We start from the raw sequence: 25,255 nt of genomic DNA, 5'->3' as shown, positions 1-25,255 counted from the left end.
TCATTAGGGGTTTGTGTTTGTTTGTTGTTTTTTTTCACCACTGTAGCTTGTTATGAACTGCATGCTCGTGTCCCCCACAAATTCGTTTGTTGAAGCCTTCACCTGCATTGTGATGAGGTGTTAGTCTACTTGGGTTGCTGTAACTAAATGCCATAGATCGAGTCGCTTAAAGAACAGAAATGAATTTTCTCACAGTGCTGGGGGCTGGACGTCCAAGCTCAGGGTGCCAGCATAGCTGGGGACTGGCTTTTAGGTGGTTGCCTCCCCATGGTGTGCTCACACGGCCTTTCCTCGCTGTCTACCCGTGGAGAGTCTCTTCCTCTTTTTTATAAAGATGCCGATCCTATTGAATGAGCCCCCCCCCCACTTACGACCTCATTTAACTTTATCTACTAAAAGCCCAGTCTCCAAATGCAGTCACTTTGGAGTTTAAGGCCTCAACTTATGAAATTTGGGGATACAAAGTGTAATCCACAGGAGACTGCATGCTAACTTGCTCTGGAGTTTTGACCACAGGATAGCACAGCTCTTATAACCTGGGTAGATCACTCTCCCGTCTGGGTTTGAAGCATCAGGGTTGGGCATGACAGTGGTTCTCAGAATTGGACTATAGCCACTTGCTGGAGGGCTCTGCATCGCAGACTTAGAGTAGGGGCCCCTTTTTGGGATGTTCTTGTCTCACCTTTACGTAGACCTAAGTGATATACGTATCTGAAGAGAGAGATAGCAAAACAGGCAGGTGAGGAAGTTCTAATGGCACCACATGGTTTGTTTGTATTGTCAATTCACTTTTCCATAGCAAGCACAGATTCTCCACTACGTCCCCAAAGATGCGGCTTCTCACAGAACCCAGTGCCCAAACCAGCCTTCCAGGTATGAGCTCCCCTGCAGAAACATCCATCTAAGCTGATAGCTTTCTTGGGAAAACAAGCGCTGCTTAGAAGTTAGTGTTGCAATGTTACCAAGCCTTCTTTGTCCTGTCTTGTGAACCCCTTTCAAAGAAACAGGAACCTTTGGCTCGTCCCATCTCTTGGCATCAGACAGCAGGTAGCTTAAACGGAAGAAATATCCTAACCTCTGAAGATATAGATGGAGGGAGGGCCGAGTTTGAACATTTCAAAGCCAGGTCTCTCTTTGGGAATTTCTCAGAACAAAGGCGCTGAGCCATTCAGCCATGTTCCTTTGCATCTTTCTCCTTTCCTCTTCCTGCCTTTCATGTGGTCTTTCTCCTTCCTTCTCAAGCCTTTCTGCTTTCTTTCTTTTTTCTTTTTTCTTTTATCTTTCAACTTTTTCTCTCTGCCCTACTGACTTTCTCCATTCTGTGGAACTTTCTAGTATTTTCTGGTTTGGAATTTTGTGGAAATGTGGCTACTAACAAATCGCTGGATGGTACTGATACAATGGAACATAGGACTAGGAGTTAGAAGTCTTGACTTTGCCACTTGCTAGCTTGGACTAAGGTGTATGCTTTGTGGGGGAGGAGGCTCATTTCTTTAGGTGAATTTACTGAAGTGAAACAGGGATATCGTACCAAGTGATCCACGTAGCACAGTACTGTAGTTTTGTCCCCTAAAAGTTTGTTTGACCCATGTACTGCTGTCTACCTCCCTGTCGCTGTTCTGGTTCAGTCCACGCTTGCCTCTGGCTGGCTACTGCAGCAGTCTCTGTTCTGGCCTTTCTCTCCAGCTCTGCTTGGGTTTTCCATACTTTCGTTAGTATTTGTTAAAAAAGAAACTGAACTTCAACGTGACAGTTTTCTGGTTAAAACCTTTCAGTGATTTACGTTTGCCATGAGGATACAATCCAGCCTCCTGAGTATGACTTAGAGGGTGTGATATGACCTCTCCAGCCTCATCTCTTTTCATGCTCTGTTGTAGCCACACTGAACCCCTTTAAGTTGTTCAAGCACCATGTTCTTTCTGGCTTCAGATCTTTGCGCAGAGTTACCTTCTACCCAGGGTACTCTTATCCCCCGTCTCTCTAGTAACCCCACCCTGATCCTCCCTTCTTTGCTCATTTCTACTCATCCTTAAGATCTCAGTAAAGATATTGCTTCCTCCAGGAAGCCTGCCTGGACTGCCAGGATGGGTGAGATGACCCTTCTTGGTGCTCCTCTAGTACTTTGTACTCTCCTATCACAGATTGCAGAATGTTGGATATGCCTGGCTATGTGTCCTATCATGCTATAAACTCCTAGAATCATGGGTTGTGTCTAACTTTTCACGTTATATATCTCAAGGGCTTGGGGCAGTTCCTGGAACATAATGGGTATTCAATAAATAAGTGCCTAAGCCAACACCCACATCTACACTGGAATCTGTGGCTTCTGTATCACTGGGTCAGGGAGGGAGCTCCGGGGTTTCCGGGTGGCCAGGCCCAGTCCTCCAGGGGCTGGGTGGGGGTGGACCAAGCGCTAACCTCAGCCCCATTCCCCACCCTGTAGCAGCAGCTGAGGCGACGCAGGAGACAGTGGAGTCCCTGATGCAGAAGTTCAAGGAGAGTTTCCGTGCTAACACGCCCATCGATGTCAGTCAGCTGCAACACGCACCGCGCAGCCACTCGGCAGGAAAGCGGAAGCGCAGGAGCAAGTCTCGAGGTAGGTAGGCACCAGCGGGCTGGCCCCAGGTTCTGAAGGCACCAGGAAGAGCTGTGCTCTCTTCCCTTGCTGCCCTGTTTTCATGGAACTCGTGCTGCTCTCTGCCTGATGGATCGTCTCCGCGGAGGCCTTGGGGACAGCAGATCTGCCCTCCTGGGTGTGGAGCTAAGGTCTGGGAGCTCAGCTGCCTCCTCTGAGAATGGGAATGAATTATCCGTCTTTAGAGTGGTTACAAAAGATTCGTAATAGTCCATGGAAAGCACCTAGTAGCACAGGACCTGGGCACAGCAAATACTCCTTATATTGTAGCTGGTTTCATTTTGAAGCGTGCAGGAGAGGCGGGTGGTTCTCGTGGAAGGTTCCTCAGGCTGGCGTTCCAGAGCAGAGTTCCGGCTCATTCTTTAATATTCTGAATAATATGATGGTCAAGAGTAGGAGCATTATAAATTAGAACTAGATTCCAATTTGGGTTCATAGTTGGATTTGAATTTATGTTCAAATTCAAATAAACTACTCCCGTCAGCGTCGGCTGGTCACTCGGCTTCTTCAAGACACTCCAACCCACAGCGTTGTTACCATATCTCAGCACAGTGCCCAGCCCACCATGCACTAAAAAGCAGATCTTCTCATTCTCCTTCTCGTCCTCCTCCCTTTGTCTCCTCTCTCTCATCATCATCTTCTGCCTCTGACAATCTGTGTGACTTTGCGGATGGGACAAACCCCCTTATCATTGCCTGATTTCAAATCCCATCTCATTTCTTTCAGTCCATTCAACGGTCTCCAGATGGTCACTCTTTTTATTTTATTTTGTTTTGTTCTATTTTATCTTAATTTTTTTTTTTTTTGGTCTCTCACTTCTCTAGTTCCTACTAACCCACCTCCGATGATGTCACTCCTTTTCTCTCAGAGCTTCGTGGTTGTCCAGTCTCTTCAGAGGTGTTCAGATTTATGAAGATGACGTTCAAAGCTGCCATAGAGCTCTGCTCTCTCTGCTCTCTCCACTAAACCCGTGTTTTCACCCCCATGTTGTTTTCTGTGCCATCATCTCTGCCTGTAATCTCCTATCTGGACCCTACAAATAATTGTTGTCACTTGGGGACACTTCTTCCAGGCAGCACGCTAACTGCTACATACATCTTATCTCATTTGCTCCTCAGCAACCCTAAGAAGCTGGTACAATGATAATTTCCATTTTGCAGATGAAATCACTAAGTCACAGATGGCTGCCGTAAGCTGACCAAAGGGACACAGGGTTGAGTAGTAGAGCCCGGAAGAACTAAGCAGTGTGAGTCCCAGACTTGTTAATGAAACCCCTGTGTTTTAGACAAGTGAAGCCCTACCTGTCTTTGCAAGATTAACTTGAATGGCGCATTTCCATGAAGCCGTCACCTATTGTCACTGTCTCCCATGTGTGAATTCTCCCACCTCTCTATACACGTGTTAAACGCTGGCTTCATTTTTGTGTAGTATAATTTGCTTTGGTCTGGCTCTCTCCCTAGCTAGACATAAAGTTCTTTGAAGGTGGGACTTGTCTCATTGAAACATCTTTCTGTTTCTGGGTCTACGTCAGGGCCTGCACACATGGTAGACACTTGCTGTTTGTTGAGAGAATGTCAAGGTCTCAGCCCTGTGAAATGCTGCATCCAGTGAAACACCAATATCTGCTTGTTAAACGAGGTCATACATCGGAGCAGAAGGTGGTGAAGTTTCTTTTGGGAACTCACGTAGTAAAGCCCAGGCTGCACTGTGAGTGATAAAGAACAGTTGACTTGAGGGCCGCAAGGTGGCCTGCTAATCCCAGCCCAGTCAATTTCGGTTTTGGAAGAGTCATTGGATGTCTCTGAGCCTCAGTTTCCTCTTCTGTAGTATGAGATTGTGAATCGCTGTATCAGAGAACTGCTGTACGGGTCTGATGAAATGATGAGGGCGGACTACTTTGCAATGCTCGGCTAATATTTATCAAGAACTGAATAAGTGCTGTCTTTTTTTTTTTTTTTTTTTTAAGATTTTATTGGGGAAGGGGAATGGGGAAAGGGAACAGGACTTTATTGGGGAACAGTGTGTACTTCTGGGACTTTTCCAAGTCAAGTTGTTGTCCTTTCAGTCTTAGTAGTGGAGGGCGCAGCTCAGCTCCAGGTCCAGTTGCCGTTACTAGTTGCAGGGGGCGCAGCCCACCATCCCTTGCGGGAGTCGAGGAATCGAACTGGCAACCTTGTGGTTGAGAGCCCACTGGCCCATGTGGGAATCGAACTGGCAGCCTTCAGAGTTAGGAGCATGGAGCTCTAACCGCCTGAGCCACCGGGCCGACCCCAGTGCTGTCTTATATAGTTCCGGGTTGGATATTCAGGGTCGCTTGTAATGTTACCCAACCATATCCATCCATCCTTCTTTCTAGCATTCACCAAGAATCACTCTCCTCCGTCCCTACCACTGCAGCCCCCATACACACAATTGACTCCAAGCCCATGACTTCTCTCTTTACTACCATCCTGAAAGCATTTCCTTAGTGTCATATCCTGAACGCTTTTTGTGTCACTGAATTCCTCCCCCCAATTTCCCTGTTATGCACCACACGTGTCTTAACAAGGCCCCTTTTGTTAGGCATTCGGGTTGTTTCTAATATTCCACCGTCCTAAACAATGCCACATGGCACTTTTTTCTTTTTAGCAAAAACCTTGGCTTTCACTTTGGAATCTGTTTCCTTCTCTTATAGCAGAATTTCAGAATTAGATTATTAAAGAAAATCTGCTGTTTGAATTAGACTGATATTGGATATCACGTTATCTTAATTTACAAGTTAAATGGGGCCTAAGAAAACTAATGCAGGAAGAAATTCATTCTTCCCCTAAATGTATATCAAATCTGTCCTCCCTTTCTTTGTCACCATTAGTCACAGCCGCCTCTCAACTCCGACTTGTAACTGTACCCTCTTTGAGATTCTGTCTCCCCAAAGCAGTCAGACTAATCTTTTTAGAAACATTAACCAGATAAGGGTACTCTTCTGCTTAAAATCATTCAGCGTATTCTGTTATCCTTAGAACACAGTCCAGACTCCTTTCCAAGGCTTATAGATCCTGTCCCTTCTGTATCTGGCTGCTGCCCTCTTCACTCACTTGGCGTGTCCTAGGGCTGCAGACACACAGACTTCCTTTGTGTTGCACGAACACGTCAAATGGTTCCCCGCATTGGACTCTGAGAACGTGTTGTTCCTTTTCCTTACCATGCCTCTTTTCACTCCCCAGCTGCTCCCCTGGCTGGCCCCTTCTCACCCTTCAACTCTCAGTTCCAATGCCCACTCCTTAGACCTGTCTACCATGACAACCCAATCTAGCATTTTACCCCTTTCCATCCCCAACCGGCTACTGTCTGTCACAGCGGCCTTTTTTCTTCTGTGGTAAGACCATGATCTAAAATGATTTTTATTTGTTTCCTTGTTTACTATCCTCCTTTCTAAAATTTGTTTCATATTCTTAAACCTAATACGTAGAAAGTGTTTAATGAATATTTGTGGAATAAATGAGTGCATTAACCTCAAAGATCATTGGAAAGTGGCCCAGTTTTATAACTTTCAAATTGATGGTGTAAGAGGGATCCTGGTACAGACCTCCAGGGAATCCCGTTTGCCCTAGAGATGGACTCAGTGATGCATAGCATAGTAAATGTGCTCAAGCAGATGCAGTGAAAACAATTTTTAAGATGGCTTAATAACACCGTGCTCGTGATTTTTACTGCTACCATTGAATAAGGTTTTTGCAAGAGACAGTAAGGATGGTATGTATTTCCCAGCTCATGCACTTAGCACCACAGGTCCTTAAGATTTTCTATGACAAAAAAATTCCATGGTTAATAAAAATTTGAGCAAGTCTGCACACTTGCTTTTCCTCTTGGAAATTCCTGAATGCATCTTAGACTATTAAAGACCCTGGGAAGTCCAGCACTACTGAAACCTGGATTGAGTTGTGTAGCTCAATGTCTGTGAAACCATCTTGGCCACAGACTATCCCACACCCCAGAACAGTTAGTGACATCCTGAGGAACAGAAGCAACCATAGAAATACAGTTTTGGAAGTGATCCATTAGCCTACACTGACCATCAAAAAGCCCAAATACCATGGTCAAAATCCCCGGTGTGTCACTGTCTCTCTTCTCTTCCTGCCACTTAGGTGGCAATGGGCCTTCTGGGCTAGGATGGGGGCACCTGGCCTCCTTCTGCTTTGTGAGGCTTCACGCCCAGCCGTTGGTGCCCAGAGACGCACAGCAGAATGGGTAGCAGAAAGCCGTTTTCATGGAATTGAGCACATGGCTCAAAGCATCTCCAGTGTGTTTTTGGAGCCATGACTTGCTCTGCAGAGGCCTGCCAGCTGCTGAAGTACATGGTCCTTAGGCAGACAGGAAGGCAACGGAGCACCTGATTGCTGCCATAAGTCCGTGCTGGGCTTTTATGGGGTGGCTGTTGGTTAGTCCCTCCCCCAAGTCCGTAGGACGTGTCAAGGCACCTTGACCTTCATAAAGCAGGGAAAGGGTTCTCTGCGTGTGGGAAGAGCTTCCTGAGGTTCATACAGTGTAGGCAGTAGTCTTTAAACATAGGACTTTGTATTTGAAATTTAATTCAACCACTGGCTAACCGAATGATCTTAAGCAAACGAGGAAGCTATGTTTAGCCTCAGTGTTCTCATCTGTAAAATAGGGTTGAAGTATGAAAATCACATGTGGGTTTTGAGACAATACCTGCAAAATGCTTAGCCCAGTGCCTGGCACCTGCTGAACCATCCATGAAGACCTAATACCATCCTTGTCATCAGGGTCCTGCGCGTTTGGCTTCCGGAGGCTCACACATCCATCCCCTCCACGCCAGGCCATTGGTTGAGGTGTCGTTGTCTCTCAGCCAGATTCTTCCAGTAGCGTCTTCATTCACCAGTCCATCTTCCACCCTGACACCTGGAATGATCTTTTGAAAACACAACACTAAATCTGGCCATGTCACTCTCCTGTCCAGAACAGTGTCCCGATACTCTGTCACATGCATTCTCAAGCTTTTGCAGTAAAAGTCCCTAAGGGCAGGTGAGACTCCACTCACCCGCAAAGGGCCTGCAGCTGTGCTGAACGACATCTGTCATAAGCCCCAAATCCCAGGTTCCATCTTTAAAAAACATCCATGACATTCTTTTTATTAATACGTACCTGCTTATTTCACGTTATAGTATGTTACAGTATTTGTCAGTTAAATCATCTAACATTTTCTCAAGTCTTTAGATAATATTCATGTCCCAGGAAGAAGAACCATCTTTATGCTGATTATGCTGTGATAATACTGTGTTTCCCCGAAAATAAGACCTAGGCGGACCATTAGCTCTAATGCGTCTTTTGGAGCAAAAATTAATATAAGGTCTTATTTTAATATAATATAAGACCGGGTCTTATATGATATGACATGATATGATATGATATGATATGATATAATATACCAGGTCTTATATTAATGTTTGCTCCAAAAGACACATTAGAGCTGATGGTCCGGCTAGGTCTTATTTTTGGGGAAACACGGTAATGTATTAATAATGTAATAATACCGTCTTCAAAGGGTTTCCATAGGATTAAGTGGTATAAGGCCTGTGAAGCCCTGAGTACAGAGCCAGGCAAAGGGTGCACATTGAAACTGTGTACTCTATTAATTTATCACTACTATTCTTATCACTGCTATTATTACTCTTACTTTTGTCATTATCATTACCCATGAGGGATACATTTACCCCGTTTTGTAAGCAAGAATCTGTAGGTTGAAGGGCACACTGTTTAATAGGGTTAAAAGGTTGCCGTAGCCTGGTACACAAGGCTCCGTTCTAGCCTGGACTCCAGCCTACCCCAGGCCATCTCCAAGCCCAAGCCACTGTATTTGGTGGTGTCTAACACATTGGCCATTTTTCCCTCCCCCAACATGCCTCACTTTCCAAGTATGTGTACTGATCATGCTCTGCCTGAAACACCCTCCTCTTCTCCCCTCTCTCTTCTCCAGGCAACAAACTTATACTCATTAAAAAAAAAAAAAAAAATGAGTTCCCAAGGACCCACCCCAAGTCTTCCCTCAGCCCTAATTCAGCTGAGTGAGACACTCCTCTGTCTGGGCACTTGAAGCCCTGTGCTGTTTTCTGTCACCTCCCTTATAGATCCATCATAAATACCTGTGGACACATATGTCTCCCTCCTTGGACTATGACAGGCCCATGATGGAAAGGACAATGATTTATGTCTCTCTGTGGCCCAGATGCCTAACAGAAATGGCATAGAATAGTGCTGGCTGAATAGGAGAATATATGGATGGATGGATGGATGGATGGATGGATGGATGGATGGATGGATGGAATGATGGAATGATGGGTGTATGATTGAGTAGATGGATGGATGGATGGATAAAAGGATATAGTTGTGATCCTCATAGACTACAAAGGGTTAAGAAGATGTGGTACAACTAGCATGTATTGAGCATTTACTATGTTCTAAGCACTGTGCTCATCATACACTGTCTCATTTAAAAGCTCCCCCAAATTCCAAATGATAAGGACTATAATTACCCCCCTTTTCCGGAAGAGGAAATTCAAGCTTACACAGGTTCAGTGACTTATCCTAGTGAATTCAGAGCCGGGACAGAGCCCTCCCCTCAGTTCCCAGATAACTTGAGCCTTTGTCTTAGCGAGCCTGGCTAAGATCTTGGAGTGGTGAGGTTGTCCAAGGCTCATCTAAATGCTGGAAGGAAGTCGTTGTAGTTTCTCTTGCACTGGCAGGTGCTCGTGCATCCTAAGTGCTGCTGGGAGGGTGTTGGGGAGCTACAAGTTTCCGGAAAATGAGGCGTCTGTCTTTGAGCAAATGAGTCAGGACTGCCCCCTGCAGGCTGTGTCTGGCCCCAGCGAGCCAGGGCCCTGTCCTCAGAAGCAGCGTTCCTAGGGGTTATGACATCATGCAGTACTCTGTGACTTTTTAAGGCACTAATCCGACTTTTTTGGTACGTCGTGTATATATAGGATGTGCCACCCTGCCCCCCAGCACTTCATCGTTTAGTGAAGGAAGCAGAGAATGACATTGGAGCACAATGGGATACATGGGAAGGTGGGTGGGCTGGCCTGGGGTGTTTACTAGATGGGGAGAATAATTAAAGGCTTCCTAGAGAAGGTAGCCTTTGAGGGATGCATTGGTGTTAACCAGGGAGAGAGGCTGGGAAGGCATTGCTGGTAGAAGAAAGAAAATATGCAGAGGTACATGGGAGTACAGTATGCGGGGCATCATGGGAATATCTGGGGAAAACTGTGAACACAGCAAATGCTGGTGAGGGGGGAAGACACAGCCCCACCGTCCTAGCCAGGCCCTGGCGCTTACTTCCACAGTTCCCAGCCGTGCCCCACACTGGGACGAGAGGCACATCCTGGCTTCCCGATAGATAAGCCCTAATGTACTCTTTTATTGTGAGACACTGTTCTCAGAATGCAGGCTGATTTTAATAGGTAGTTTTTCCTGTTTATTAGTAACTGGCTATAAATTATTCACTTAGTTGGAAAAAATATTCAGAAACATTAATGGCTTTAAATCATTTCCCTTATTGGGCGGTTGCTATGCTTAAATATTAAACAGGCAGCCAACAGGATCAGTCTTTATTCCTTTGATTCCCATGTTTGTTCCCCTAAGCCCTGTGCCCCTTAGCAGTCTTCCCTTCCTAGCCAGGAGTTTGGGTGGAGCTCGCGGCCACTTTTGCCAAAGGGAGTTTTGATACTGCCCAGTCAAAGTAAAGTTCAACTTGAAACCGTGACATAGTTACAAGGCTAGAAGGAAGACTGGAGAGACCCCAGATACCTAGAGTCTAACCTAAACCTATGATGAAATAACCCCTTTTCTCTACCTCTGTGCCTTTCTTCTGCTTGAATTTCCTCCCCCCTCCATTGCCGCCTGCTAACAGCCCGCTCTTCCTTTAAAACAAAGCCTTAGAGACAATTCTCCATGAAGTCTTCTCAAAATTTTCCCAGTTGAAACATGCATACTCCCTTCAAACTTTGATAACCTCTTCACTGTCTTCCATGAGATACTTGCCATGTGTTACCTTTGATTTGCATAATTATGGCCACTTCTATTCTCCTGTAATTAATCTCAAGTGCAGAGACTATGCCCAGGTCATGCCTGTACTTCCATTGATCAACCTCGTTCCTGATAAATAGCAGATGCTCAATTAATGCTTGATGAATTAATGGATAATGAGCCAAATAGGCTGCATGATCTTGGATTTCTTTAATCACCAAACCTCAATGTCCCCATCTAAGAAGCTGTGTAGCTTTCTGGAAATGAGCTCAGGTCTGAACTCAGAGGGATGTGGACTCCTATCCAATCTCTGCCTCTGACTCACTCAACTTCAGGAAATGACTTATTGTGCTAAACCGCCATTATTACCCAATCTGCAAACTGGACAGTCAGCCTCCTGGTCAGGACGCTGGGAGGATTGCAGTTAACATATGTCAAGAGCTCCACAGGCCGCAGTGCACCTAGTAAGTGCCTACTAAATCTTGTTTGTTAATTTGGAAAGCAAAGTTGATGGGCTAGATAATTTCCACAGGTCTCCTCCAACTCAAATGTCTTTGATTTTACATCTGATCGGAAGCATTGTTGTCTCATGAAAAGGCTAGCATGTGAAATCAGAAAACCTGATTTGAACCCCATTTCTTAAGTTCAGTGGGTCCTCAAGGAAACTGCTTAATCTTCTTGGGATTCCATCCCCAGCATGTGGGGATATGGCAATACCCACCATTCTTATTTCTCGGGGCTGTTGTGAGAATGTGCTGGAATGTTTATGGAAATACTCCTTTAAAACACTCTGTAGATTAGGTGCGTCCTGGAATCAGAGCCCTGGCAGCTTCAAAGACGGGGGCTGACATGCATGTTTGATCTGGGAGCCCTTTACTTTCCCTCAAGCCCCTACTAAGTGATGCTGCCAGAAGTGGTAGCGTCACACCCAGCCCCCCAGGTTGTGTGGGACTGAGGCATGGGTGAGCTGATCTATAGTCAGAGCACACTGCTGCTTCCATAAAGCTTCCCTGATGTGTCTTTTAGGGAAGTTTGGGCTCCCTAAAGTGTACGTCTCCTCCAGGCTGTTTTCCTTGTTTGTCTGAAATAGGTCAGGTGGCTCTCAAGTAATTCTGTCTGGCCTGGCTGATGGAGAGGCAACTTGAAGTATTGACAGAAGGCTCTGGGCTAGGTCCTGGTGGGGCCTGTGTACACAACTCTGGGGCATGTCCTTCATCAGAGTTGTCCAATACTATGTCAGTGAGAGCTGTGGCATAATACTCACCCTGAAACTTTGTGACTCAATACAGCAAACATTTATTTGGCTCGTAATTCAAGTTAAGCATTTGGACTGGGCTCAGCTGGCCAGTTCTCCTGGTCAGGATGGGGCAGGCTCAGCTGACCTTGGTCATGTACCTGTGGTCAGCCAGCTGTCTGAGGCTGGGTCACATGTGGAGGGCTCCAAAACCAGCAAGAGCAGGAGCTGCCAGGCCTTTGAGCCTCACACTCGAAAGGCACACATCGTCCTTTCTGCTTCATTCGGTTGCTCAAAGAAAGTCCCAGGGCCTTCTCAGATGCAAAGAGTGGGTAAGTAGAGTTTCTCTAGAAGAAGAAGGAAAGAGGGAAATATTGGGATGGATTTTGAAACCTACCAGCCTCGTAGTCTATGATGCCTCTATTTTACCTTAAAACCTGGGCGGATCCTCACAACCCTAGGAGGTAAACATCATGATTCCCATTTTGCTGACGGAAACCTGAGGCTCAGCTATGTGACCAAGCTTCTATAATGTGGTACAGCTGGTCATGGAAGGGCACGATCTCTGATTCTAATCCTTTTGTAGCTGACCTAAAGCCTAGATGTATCCTCAATAAAGCACTTTGCTCTATTGAGCTTCACAGCGGGTGTGATTTTTACAAATGGGAGGCAAGACCCTCCACCAACCAGAAGATTACAACTGGCTGTAGTGCGACACTGGCTTTGTTGCCGTGAGCTGGATCCGAACCTGAAATATCTCCAAGGCGTGTGTGTAGACCTGTTTGTGCCTCTGCTATCTTGTCTCTCCTTAACAGTGCGAAAGACATTTTGATCTCAAACCGTTGTTAGTTAGATACGGCCTGGCCGATGTCCTCTGAAAGGGCAGTAGATTTGGATGCTGACTCCATCCTTGCAAGGGCCTGTGGTTTTGTGTTGGGTCAGCACATTATTTCATAAAGGGCCAGATAGAAAATATTCGATGCTTTGCCGACCAAGAGGCAAACTTGGGGCCAGTATGTAGGCACTTATATAGTGAGAAAAAATTTTCTACAAATTTTTATTGATGAAATTCAATATACAATCCTAATTAAGTACCTTTTTTGTAATAAATTTCCCGTAATGAGAACAGAATGTATTTATGACAGTAAAATGTGAATTTCATAGAATTTTCACACCTTGACATAGTCTTCTTTTGATTTATTATAACCACTTCGAGATGTAAAAACCATTCTTAGCTCACGGGCATACGGAAAACAGGCAGTGGGCCAGATTTGGCCCACACTCCCTCAGATGTGGACTCTTAGAATCCTAGAGCAACCCCACGTGAGGATCTAATTGCTGTGTGACTTTAGGCAAAGCCGTGATGTCTGAGAGTCATTGTTGTCTCAGGCTCCCAAGAACATAATAGATAGAAACAATTTCTGATATTCTCTTAGTTCCATCCAACAGAAATGAATTTCCAGGTCATATAACCAGACCTGTTTGTAAATGTTGACAGTGATAGAGGGGTGACCCCATCCATGCCACAGAGATGGACTAGCAGACCCAGGAGTGGAAGGCCCCTGACTTACCAAACTGTCTTCTTTTCATTCCATGTGGACACGTGAAGTCGTGTAGGCTGTCTGACCTACACTGGGACTGAGTGTTGGGGAATTGGGATAAAAGCTATTGTTAGAAGCTGGCAGCTTGGGCTCTTTTCTAATTCCACTGTAATCAATGGGTAAATCACTTAAAAGAGAAGGCGCTACATTTTCCCATAGTTGAGATACACGTGGTTAAATACTGAGGATACCGGATGGAGCGCAGCAGCCGTTAGCAGAGATCCTCACGCTGTGCTCAGGGGCAGCAGGCAGAGGATTTTGCTGAGTAGGAGGCGCTTTCTTCCAGCTCCTCCTCTACATTTGTATATTGAGCTTCAATATTTTTTGGGGAAAGCCCTTGTTCTAGAATATATTTTTTTAAATACAACATTGTTTTTTGTTTGTTTGTTTGTTTGTTTTTTTCCTACATGCTGGACGAAATATAGCTTTTTCTTTTTAATAAATATGCGCTTATTTTAAAAAACGAAGAAAGGAAACTCCTCATGTGTAAGAAATGAGGAAGGACTGCAAAGCCCAGGTGCTGAGTTTGGAAGCTGAGCTTGTCATGCTGACTGGAGGGAGGCACTGAGGTGGTGGACCCTAAAAGTAACCAGACAGCACAAGGAAGGAAAACAATGGAAGGTCATATTGTAGCAATAGGCCCAAAGCATTAGTCATCACAATAAATACAATTTGTCTATTAAAGTTCAAAGATAGAGTCTGTGAAACAAAATCTAGTTATATGCTGTTGAGAGATTTTCCTAAAGCATAAAGACACAAAAGTTTGACAGTGAAGGGAGGAAAGGAAAAAAATATATACTAGGCAGATACTAATCAAATGAAAATTGGGGAAGAAGTATAAATACTGAGGGTGACCAAAAATATGTATACACATGACTTGTATTCATCTTTTGTTATGGGTTTATACTGAGTATTACAATTTTAATACAGCTTTTTCCTTTTTAAAAATGTGTATACTTTTTTTTTTGGCCCCCTCTGTATATGGCAAAATACTTCTACGAAAAGTGCTGTTGGAAGCTTGATAGGGATTGCATTGAATCTATAGAGGGATTGGGGCAGTTAGGACATTTTGACATTAAGTCACCCAATCCTTGAAGACAGGACACCTTTCCGTTTATTTTAATCTTTGATTTCTTTTATCAGTGTCTTGTAGTTTTCAGTGTAGAGATCTTTCACCTTTTGGTTAAATTTTTTCCTTAAGTATTTTATTGTTCCTGATGCTATTGTAAATGGGTTCATATTCTTTATTTCCCTTTCAGATAATCCGTTGTTAGTGTATAGAAATGCTGCTGACTTTTCATATGCTAATTTTGTAGCCTGCCACTTTGTTGCCTGCAAGTGTGTTGATTGGATCTAAGGGTTGTTTTGTTTTGTTTTTTGGTGGCGTCTTGAGGATTGTATAAATATAAAATCATGTCATCTGCAAAAAAACTGAACCACAACAAGAAACAAAACACTAGGAATAAAAGGGTCACTAATTAATAATGAAAAGAAGGTTCACAAGGAGACAAATGAAATCTGTGCTTATGAGTACGTGCAGAAAGAACACAGCTTCAAGAGGTGTAAAGAAACTTTTGAGAGAAGTACAATAACTTGATGAATACATAATCAAAGTGAGAGATTTTACAGAACTCTTGTTAGATCAAGTAGGCAAAATAATGATCATAATATAGATAAATTGAACTGGACTATTAAAGATATAATTAAATGCACATGTATACTATTCTGCCCCCAAGAATCAGAGTTTAAAGATTTTTCTCAAGAAGTGAGAAATACCTTTCATGGGTCTTGATACCTTGTGACTTCAGTTTTCTGGCTTTGGCCTAATTTCCTGATATTTTATTTTCAGTGATAACTCTTTGCAACATTTATGACTAAACGTGGTTTAATTGTTATCCCTCTGAAAGACATTGCTTTCAGTCAGGGGTGGGAGTAGGGAGAAACAATTGGTGTGTACTGATTTCCTTTTGGTTTGGCTTTTGTTGGGGGGTGGAGGGGGATTATAGGGGGTTTGTGGTTGAAAGAGAATAGCCCAGGAAAACGACCCCTGTCAAGACAAAGTGGTAGTATTTTGTTTCAATCCAGGTTCCTCATATTTCTCCTTCAGGCCGTAGAAATAGTCCATTTGTTAGGGTAGCTTCTGGAAATAGAAAGGCACTTGTATGTATGGTCTAGTTGTGAAGGTTCTGGGGAACAACTGTAACATCCCACCTCCTGCTCTATCCGTGTCAGCCTGCTTACCTTGCCGGAGGTGATGGCAGAGAAGGGTCGGCGTGATCCCCTTCAGTGGAATGTAGTGACACGAGTAGGAACGCTCATAGGTTCCCAGACGGGGAAGGATCTGGAAGGAGGATTACATGGAAATAACTTGACAGGACATTGAGGACTCGAGACGAGGTAGTTACAGTGGCATTTAGAGCATCCCAGAATGGTTAGGATCGCTGATGGGCTCTGGCCTCATTTTGACTCAGATCAGCTTCTGTGGTCCCAGCACATCCTCTGCTGTAGGATGAATCCTTCCTAACGCCTCTCTCGTGCTGCTGCTGACTCCCATTCCCTAGATTCTGGCCCCTCCTCATATGTCCCTGCTCAGGGCCTCCAACCTGACTTGCATTCATTCTTTCAGCGGAGTGCTTGCCAAGTAGGAGACACCATGCTATGTCCTGCGATGGCAATGGCAAACCAGACACATAATGTCCCCATCTCTGTGGGCTCCAGGTATGGAGGAAGAAACAGGCAGGCAATCCATCAAGCAAGGGAGCATCCAAGTGCAACGGTTACAAATTGTTGCAAGTGCAGGGGAGGAAGTGACCTTGGTGTTGACCATGTAAGTTGTCCACCAGGCCTGCGGTGAAATTAATCAGGCTTCCTAGTCCTTCCCTTGGCTGGAAACCATCATGGCCCATGACACCCCCGGCCAAGATGAAATTACGGGGGGAACGAATCCGGAGGTTAGTGTCATGGTTTGGTTTTATTCTGTGTCCTACTTGGGGACATATACCTGATAGGAAACAACCGCAGTAACTGGCCACCTATTTTGTGCCAGTTCTGTTTCAGGTGCTTTCAAATGTGTTATTGTAACCACCCTTCTCTAACCCTGTTTTGTAAAACAAACTGAAGTTCACAGACATGAACTAAGTGGCCCAACCTCACTTGGTCAGTCGTTAGTGGAGCCCGGATGTAAACTTAGCTCTGTCTGCTCCCAACGCCGCTGTCCTTTTTCCTGCATTGAAGGAGTGCCTGTGTGCAGTGCCGGCCTCTGAGACGTGCGTTCACGTCGGTGGTGTGGGCTGTGTGCACATACACAGACCTCAGAGGTTAGGCTGAAGTTCAGCACAAATAATGGCAGCCACACAAAAGGGCCCTTTCCTGCATCCCCTAATTACCCTGGTGGGATTTGCGTTCATTTTTCTTGCCAAATTATTATTAAGACTATGCCATCTGTGTAGATTAGATTTTATGATTTCATTGTAAACTTTTGTGCAATTTACTTTAAAAAAAAAAATCTAACCTTTATCTCATTTCGTGATGGAAAATGTTGGTTTGATGTACAAGGTCTAATTGTCCCCACCACGTGCTAGGAATCCAAATGTAACAAAACATTAAGGTTAAATGATGATATCACAACGTACGCGTGTTGCATTTTACATCCAAATGAAAACACAAACCCCTCGCCTCATTAATCCTTTGCAATCCAATCCACCCCCCCACCCCCACCACCAGTGAAATGGTCCTTTTGGGACACATTTATATCCTTTTAACAGCCGTCTGACAGTTCTGCTGATGGAGTTTGTATGCAACTTTGCTGCTGGATAGTGACAACTTGCCCTGGCGGATAGTATACCTAATTATTCTCGCACAGTTAGATTTAATTAATGCTTACCCTCATCACGATCCTACAGCTAGTGAGTCCTCGCTGCAGGAGTGGTGAATGGCAAAAGGATTTCTTTTTTAGCCAAGAGAGAATCCAAAAGGCTTTGTAAAAGCCTTCTACTTTTGTATGTAAGAGGGGGGGAAAAGGCATCTAAGCCTGTTTCATTTCTTCCCTCCCCACAGGATTGCCCCAGGTGAATGGATTTGAGGCCACTACGCGGGTGGCGTTATTCAACCTAATTTCAGACTAAGTATCGCTAATATGAGCAGTTCCGACAGACCCACAGGAAGATGTATATTTTTTAATATCTTAGCTTAGAATCGAGGTATCCTTGACTCATTTTGTTTATGTCTCTGTACAAAATGTATTTGTGTATTTTTCTAGCTAGCTGTCTCCCCAAATGCCACCCCGAGTTCAGTGATAAATAACTATGCGAGAGAGGAGATATTAAAGAGAAATGACAGGGGAGACAAAGGGAGTTGGAAGATAAGATTTGGAAAGAGATTATTAGGAAAATCCTAATAAGGAGGGGGAGTATACACTTAGAAAGCCCCGTATATTGGGATGCTTTGCAAATAATCGGCCCGGGTCTATGCTTGTGAAATATTCATGTACCATTTGCTTTTGATTAGCATAATGGCAATGCCTTGTGTTTGCAAAGAGCCCAACAGTTTACAACAAATTTTCACATCCATTATCTGAGGTGATCTTTGCAACAGAAGCATTCACGGGTGGGAAGAGTGAAGCCCAGAGAGGTTGAATGACTTCTCCATAATCGCACAGCTAGAAAGTAAAAGAACCTGTCATTGAAGGCACAGCTTCTAAATCCAAATCCAATGCTGTTTTCACTACTTTATGCCACTTCCCTTTAGGTTTGAAAATGCAGGCAGGGAAGATTTAAGTGAGTGGCTCAAATAGCAGTCCCTCTTTGCCTTCCTTTGTCTTGCTAAAGCATCAGCTGACTCTTGGCTAAAAGATACCATCTGAGTTAAGAGTAATATGATGCTACTTACTTTAAGGACTACATGAAATATTAATGGTTACTATTACTGTGTGTTATGGGAGAGTTCATCCAGTAAGATCTGAGAGGCCTCCAGTAAAAAAAAAACACATGACCATTACTTAAAAGCATTGACCTTGAACCCCAAAGAGAACTAAAACAAAATATTCTAGAAATTCAGGATTGTGGAATGGAAAACGGGTACTTAGAAATAACCCCATAACAGAGGTGAGAAAACTGAGGCATAGAGAGAGGGAAGTGACTTCTCCACCATGAGTTAGTAGCAGATCTGGGCCTCCAACCCTGGTTTACTGACTTTCAGAAGTTCATATTTCTGCCCACTACACTGTAGCTATAACCTTAATCTGGAAGAAGCCTAAGAGATCTCCTTTTTGACAATGAGAAACTGAGTCCTTGACAAAGGTAGTGATTTACCCTCCTTACACACTGACCCAGAGGCAATTGTGAGCCCCAAATTCGGTTTCCTTAATTTCTGTAAATTCAATTCAGTTCCACAAATATTGTTTGTGCAAATGTTATGTGCCAGGCCTTATGTTAACTGCTGTGGTTACATCGGCCTACAAACACAGACACAGAGATGGGAGGAAAGAATATGCAACTCACCATCATTTGGCACTCTGGGTAAGAGGAATGGGAAACTATTTCCTGGGGAAGTCCAAGTCCAAATTTAAACAAGATGACCTTGGAGAAGAGGGCTGAGGAGAGGTGGAGTGGGGGGAGATGGACCCTGGTAGGGAGAGGGGAGTTACCATCCTCATTACAAAAATCTCTTTTTTTTGTTTCTCTCCTAATGTTGTTACCTCTCTGTGTCCCGGAAGGTGGCATCTTAAATTGAGGAATAAAGGCTAGCTGCCAGTAGAATGAAACCTCTTACATTTGGCCAGCACTTCACAGTTTACAAAACACTAACATGCCCTGTTGTCACTGCATCCTTACCCACTAAGGGCTTGCTGTATGCCACGCATCATGCCCATTTTTCTCAATACGTCTAATGAAATCGTCACAATATCCCGCTAAGGTTGACATTATTGTGACTCCAATTGTACAGATGAGAGTATTGAGGCTCACAAGGTGACCTCTCCTTGCCAAAGGTCATATAGCTGGTCAGTGGCAGCGTCTGGATTTGTACCCAGATCAGTGGAATCCCAAGCCCTCTGAACTACAACATGCATGGCCTCAGTGATGGAAGCTGGCTGCTAGAGCACAGGGCGTCAGAGCCTGGGGTGGGGCCCACAAGCTTGGCTTCTGAGTCTCTGTTGCTCTTGGACAGTGAATCTCAAAGGATGGTTCCTGAATGAGCCTCTGCATCCCTGACAACTTGATAGAGATTCAAATTCTCAGACCCTGCCCCTCTGCAGGGGAGCCCAGCAGTCTGTGGTTTAACCCCTTTCCAGGTAATTCTGATGCCTGATTAAGTGAGAGAGCCACTGCACTAGGAAAAGACTCCTTTGTCCTGGAATCTCAGGGCCAGAGAGACCCAGCAGGTCACTGAGCCAAGCCCCTTTTGGAGCTTTGTGCTGGTCGTCTGTCTGTCTAGTTTTTGGTGCTATTCTATTTTGCACACGTGTTCAAAGCAGGCTTAAATCAAGTCGAGGGCTGAAAAGTTACTAAGCAAGCTCCAGGGAGCTGAGAAATATTGTGTGTGGAGTATTGAGCTGTGGCATGTGTCTGCACCACTAAAAGGGAAGGCACAAGTTCCATAGTCACCCCTGTTTGTCTTCTCTTCAGTAAACCCACCCAATTGATAACCCCAGCCAGGGCTTGATGACTTCCTAAGACTTAATTGATTAAGGTCTTGTTGAGCAAGCAAGGGGAAGAGATCTCCCTGCCTTTCCCTGCCAGAGCCCCGACAGGCCAATCACATCATGAATCCTTTGATGTCTGTCCTTGAACCTCTCCTCTCTCCCCACAAAGTAGATGGCCAGGTGCACCCTTTGAAATTCTGCCCATTAAGCAGAAGTGGTCTACATTGCTTCGTATCCACCTATGGGGCCAATACCTCTTTGCAATATCATAGCTTGGCATTTTAATCTCCCAACCCCACCCTCCCCCAGATGGCCGTAAGTGTAAGGTGAGTGAAAGGTGGACTACATGGGATTTGGGCCAACGACTTGTGTGGTTTACCTGTGCCTTCTGACCCTGCTTGGACCTCATCCCAGATATGCCAGTTGTCTTTTCTCCCACATGACTTGGTGTATCTGACATAATCCAGCTCTTGACAGGCAGCTCTGGCTTCTTGGTCTCTGGATTGGACCCAGTAGCATACCAGGAACTTTCCCCCTGCAAATGCATGGCTTTCTTCTGCAGATGGCATGGCCTTATTCCAGTGGCGTGGGGGTCTGCATTATGAGTCTTTTAATTGGCAGTTGCCATGAACTCCACACAGTATGTATTACCACCGATGACTCTTATCCTACAAGGTCCGCTGAACCATATAGTACAAATGGCAAGGTGTGCACCCCGTCCTGACCTACTGCAAAGCTTTTTCCTCTGTGATTCACTCAGAGCTGGCAGCCTTCCAGGCCCCTGGGAAAATGGGTCAGGGCAATATCCCCAAGTTTTTAACATGCTGCCTTCAGAACCCAAAGAGGCCTACCAAGCATTCCGCTTCCTTCCCGAAGGTGTGAAATATAAGATGCAAGGATTTCTAATTGATTTTGGAACAGATGCATGGTATGCCACAGAAACCTAAAATCCTCCCTGTGACAAACCCCGATTCTTCATAGGATTTCTCATACCTTTTGGAGCACATAAGTCTTACCAAGCTCTTAAATACATTGGCCATTTCTTGTTCATCTGGTCCAATTATAATACTTTCACACAGTGGACCAGTGTGATTATCTGTAAAATGTGTAGATGGTCCATGTGCGTTCAATTGTTATGGTAGAGGGTGGGGCCGTGAATGTAGCTCTGGGGCGAGACTGGGAATCTACAGTGTGTCCCGCCCCTTGTGAATGGAAACTGCTCCTGATCCTCCTCAGGACACGAGGGGAAGTAACCTGTTTCCCAGACCAATAGCCACAGGCTGTACCCCCGAGGCTGCGTGCGTTGGCTGTAGTGTAGACACCACCTCTGGCAGCCGCAGTTGAGCCTACAGTGTGTTTGAGTTTCCAGTAGTTCATTGCCATCCTGCTGGACTCATCGAGAATTTAATGGAGACATGATGGAGATCGCCATCCCTGCATCTTTAAGGTCTCTCAGAGTACCACTTATCACATCCATTCCCCTGAGGATGAGACACTGATTTTGGTTTCCTCTCTTGGCTGGGGATGGAAATGCCTCTACTTACCTCCCCCACTATGATAGTTTATCTACAAACCAAGGGAACACGGTGAAGAGTGTCTGCCAGGTATTACATATTTCCGTGTAAATTATACCCTGGGGTTGGGGGAAATACATGATCCTGTGGTTGTGAAACAGACCGAGGTGAGGACTCCCTTCTGTCACCTAGCAGGCAGTCCACACGTCCCCCACTCTACGTGTGCCTTTGGTCCCAGGTATCAATGTCAATGTGTATTCAACTGTCTTTGAAAAATTTGGATATTCCTCTTATCAGGGTGAATGGTTACCCAAATAATCGGCCGTAAGTCCCTCTAAGGAAGGCCTGTAGGAACCATGACGAAATACACTTGGTATGGTATTGCAGCCTTCCTCGTGGGGACCCAGGCTACCCTTCCATTGGGGTGTTCATGTCTAGAAACTGGGCCTATAGTAGAGGCTTAGCAAATACCTGCCATCATCACATGGAGACTCATTTTGCCAAAAGTGTTCAGAATGTGTGTGAGAAGGTAGAGTTTTCAGTCATTCACAAACAGAAACGAAAAAAATGTTCCTATGAGCCACCACCTTTTTCTATTTCAGGGTTTCATCTCCCTCCCCCATACCCAATAGATGCCAAAATATTTTGTAATTGTTCAGTATTTCATAATCACATAATCTTCTAATGCAAATTATTTCTTTTAATGTGAAGCAAAGCTGTGCAGTGTTATGAAAGTACCTTTGTATGTTTCTGTGCTACTTATCTGTTCACCTCCACCAGGCAAACTACCCACAGAAAAGCTTCTAAAGTCAGGCTCCATCACCTTCTGGGGGACTTCAGGGTAATTGATGTGTCACAGTGGGATCCCCTAATTTGTGTTACAAATGCCTTATCTCAGAGAAGAGCTAGTGAGGCAGGAATCAGTGTCCCTATTTTTCATATCACATGTTTTTTAATTAATAGAGAGTCAAAAAGGTTAAGTAATTTTCTCAAAATTGCACAGCAAGGAAGAGGCTGAGCTCAAATCTAGTCCCTTGTCGTGGGTTTTTTCTAGTACCTGCTAGGGTAGGCTTTATTAACTGTGGAGTGAGAAACTCTGGAGCGAATGGATGAGGGAGTGTGGTGAGAAAGGTGGTGGTGGGGTGGGGGGCTGGCTGCACCAAGCCTCAGCACGCTCACCCTCTGAGCCTGAAGCCATTTCCTGGGAAATCCAGAGCAATCTGGGAAATCACACACCCTGCCTAGCAAAATGGAATCCATTGCTTTCATTTCCTTCATTTCTCTAGAGAGTTCCTCACATAAGCAGATAGGCGAGTTCCTGAAACATATCCAGTCACATCCGTCAGTCTCCATGGGGTGTGGTTCCAGGACCCCTGTGGACACCAAAATCCACAGATGCTTGAGTCCTGTGTATGAAATGGTGTAATATTTGCCTGTGACCTATACAGTCAGCTCTCTGTGCCTTCGAGTTGTGCATCCACAGATTCTACCAATTGCAGAGTGAAAATATTGGGGGGAAAAATTAAAATTCCAGCAAGTTCCAAAAGCAAAACTTGAATTTGCCATGCTCCAAGCACTACTCTGAATCCACATGAAGTGACATATAGGCGTACCCTGCTATGGCCTATATGCAAATATAGGTAAAATGCAAATATGATGTCACTTTATATAGGAGACTTGAGCACCAGTGCATTTGGGTTTCTGCAGAGGAAAGGGGGTGCCCTGAACCTGTATTTGCCGAAGCTCCAGCAGGCTATGCCTACACATCACTGAAGCTCGGCGCATGGCAAATTGAAAGTTTGCTTTTTGGAACTTTCTGGGATTTTGTTTTTTCCCCCAAATATTTTCCACCTGCAGTTGGTTGAATCCACAGATGCGAAACCCATGGCTACTGAGGGCTGACTGCATGTGTTTGCAAGAGATTTCCAAACCTACTTATAAATCCTCTTCTTTTTGGAGGGTGTAGGCAAAGCTGATACGTGCAATCTTCCTATCAGCCATGTAGCTTTGAACTTTTCTACATATTTTCTCGTGCATTATCTATTCATTCCACAAATAATTATTGAGTACCGACTGTATGCCAGGCCCTCAACTAAGTACAGAATATGATGGTGGAAAGATAGAGACCGTAATCTCCTGACCATTCTATTCTGATGGAAGAGAGGCCACAAAGAAAGATATGGCATCATCTCAGGTAAGAATAAATGGTAGGGAGAGAAACAAAGGGCGTAGAGTTGTGGTAGTGCAAGAAGAGGGTAACTCATGCAGGGTGGTCAGGGAAGGCTTCTCTGAGGAGGTGACATTTGAGTAGAGGCCTGCGCGAACTGGAGAAAGAACATTCCAGGCATGGAAAGAGCAAGGCCGTGACCCTGAGTGAAGAACAAGGAGGACGTGTTTAATGACCAGAAAAAAGGCCAGGGTGAATGGAGCACTTTGAGTAAGAAGGAGGACAGAAAGAATTAAGGTCGGATTGACTGTTCTCTAGTAGAAAAAGAAAGGGACCATTGACAGCTGCCATGTTTTGACTTAAGTGCCTGACTGGAGATCACTTTTTCTTGGACGGGTAAGACTGTCACGGTAGCAGGTTTAGGAGAGCGCCCATCAAGAATTATGACCTTGCCACGTGAGAGTGTTTTATGTGAACTGAAGAGTAGGTTTGCAAAATATATGGGGAAGAGAGAATTACAGGATTCTATTTCCCTTGTAAGAAAACAGGGAAGTTACAGGACTTACCAGAAGCCACGCACAATGTTGATAGAAACAGGAGGAGGACACAGGCATCCTAAATCTTGGTTTACGAGTCCATATAACTTGCCAGTGAATCCCTTTTTCGAATGACAATGAAATTACCTGGACATTTTGCCCTTGTAGGGGGTGGGGAGAGGGTGGAAATGAGGTTGGTGTTTTTTTGCATAACAGCATTTAAAAATGTATATTTCTCGTGCAGTCTGCCCTGCTGCCAGAAGGTGCAGGAACCTTTGGCTGTGATCTTACACCCAGAGGGATGCAGCGTTCACCCTGCGGTTGCTATGTCTGAAGGAAGATGCAGGGTGGTGTCTGCTTTGAAAAGATGCTGTTTTCTACTGGGATGGCAATGTGGGAGAACTAAGGCAAAAGTGGGTGAGGGCAAAGGAGACAGTAGACTCTCCCCTCCACACATGGTGGAGTATTTCTATTTGAGATTAGCAGGTGAGGAACTCAGCAAACAGGATTAGGTTGGAGAGCATCTCTTCAAAGCATTTGCAGCATTCCTTCTGGCCAACACTTGTCCTCACTTTCTGTGTGCCAGGTACCACCAAGGGAGGGGAAAGCCCCTGTCCGCATTGTGAGATGATGTGGGAGAACTCTTCCTGCCCCCCAGCAAAGTTTCCTACTCTTTCCTAAAACAGCTTATTGACACAACTCTGGGTATTAGAGCTGCTTTGTTTTTCTTTTTCCTTTTTTTTTTTTTTAATTTTGTTTTTGTTTTTAATTTCTCCCCATCTTCCTAAGCTGTTTAAAATCCTGGGCTTGTCCAAGAAAGAAAAGAAGGAGTGCAAATAGCAAATTGAATTTAGTTCATTTCACTTGGATCTGAGCTAATTAACTTTGACATTTGTTTAGAGCCCTTCG

General features: G+C 44.8%; 1 protein-coding gene across 4 annotated transcripts in view; it reads left to right on the top strand.

Moving 5' to 3' along the window:
• The window catches only part of ASTN2 (astrotactin 2), an 839,920-nt gene that overhangs the window by 243,173 nt on the left and 571,492 nt on the right, over window positions 1–25,255 (top strand). For 2 of the 4 annotated variants that reach the window (XM_019731189.2, XM_074330924.1), the window contains exon 4: window positions 2,444–2,596. The exons of 1 other annotated variant lie outside the window; for it this stretch is intronic. In XM_019731189.2, the coding sequence (XP_019586748.2) occupies window positions 2,444–2,596 (153 nt within the window). The remainder of the gene's footprint in view (window positions 1–2,443; window positions 2,597–25,255) is intronic. One more of the 4 variants, XM_074330925.1, reaches the window with a different exon arrangement.

Source organism: Rhinolophus sinicus, linkage group LG04, assembly GCF_036562045.2.
Source record: "Rhinolophus sinicus isolate RSC01 linkage group LG04, ASM3656204v1, whole genome shotgun sequence".
Taxonomy (NCBI): domain Eukaryota; kingdom Metazoa; phylum Chordata; class Mammalia; order Chiroptera; family Rhinolophidae; genus Rhinolophus; species Rhinolophus sinicus.
Note: the sequence above shows the minus strand (reverse complement) of the source record. Positions and strands in the feature narration are given on the sequence as shown.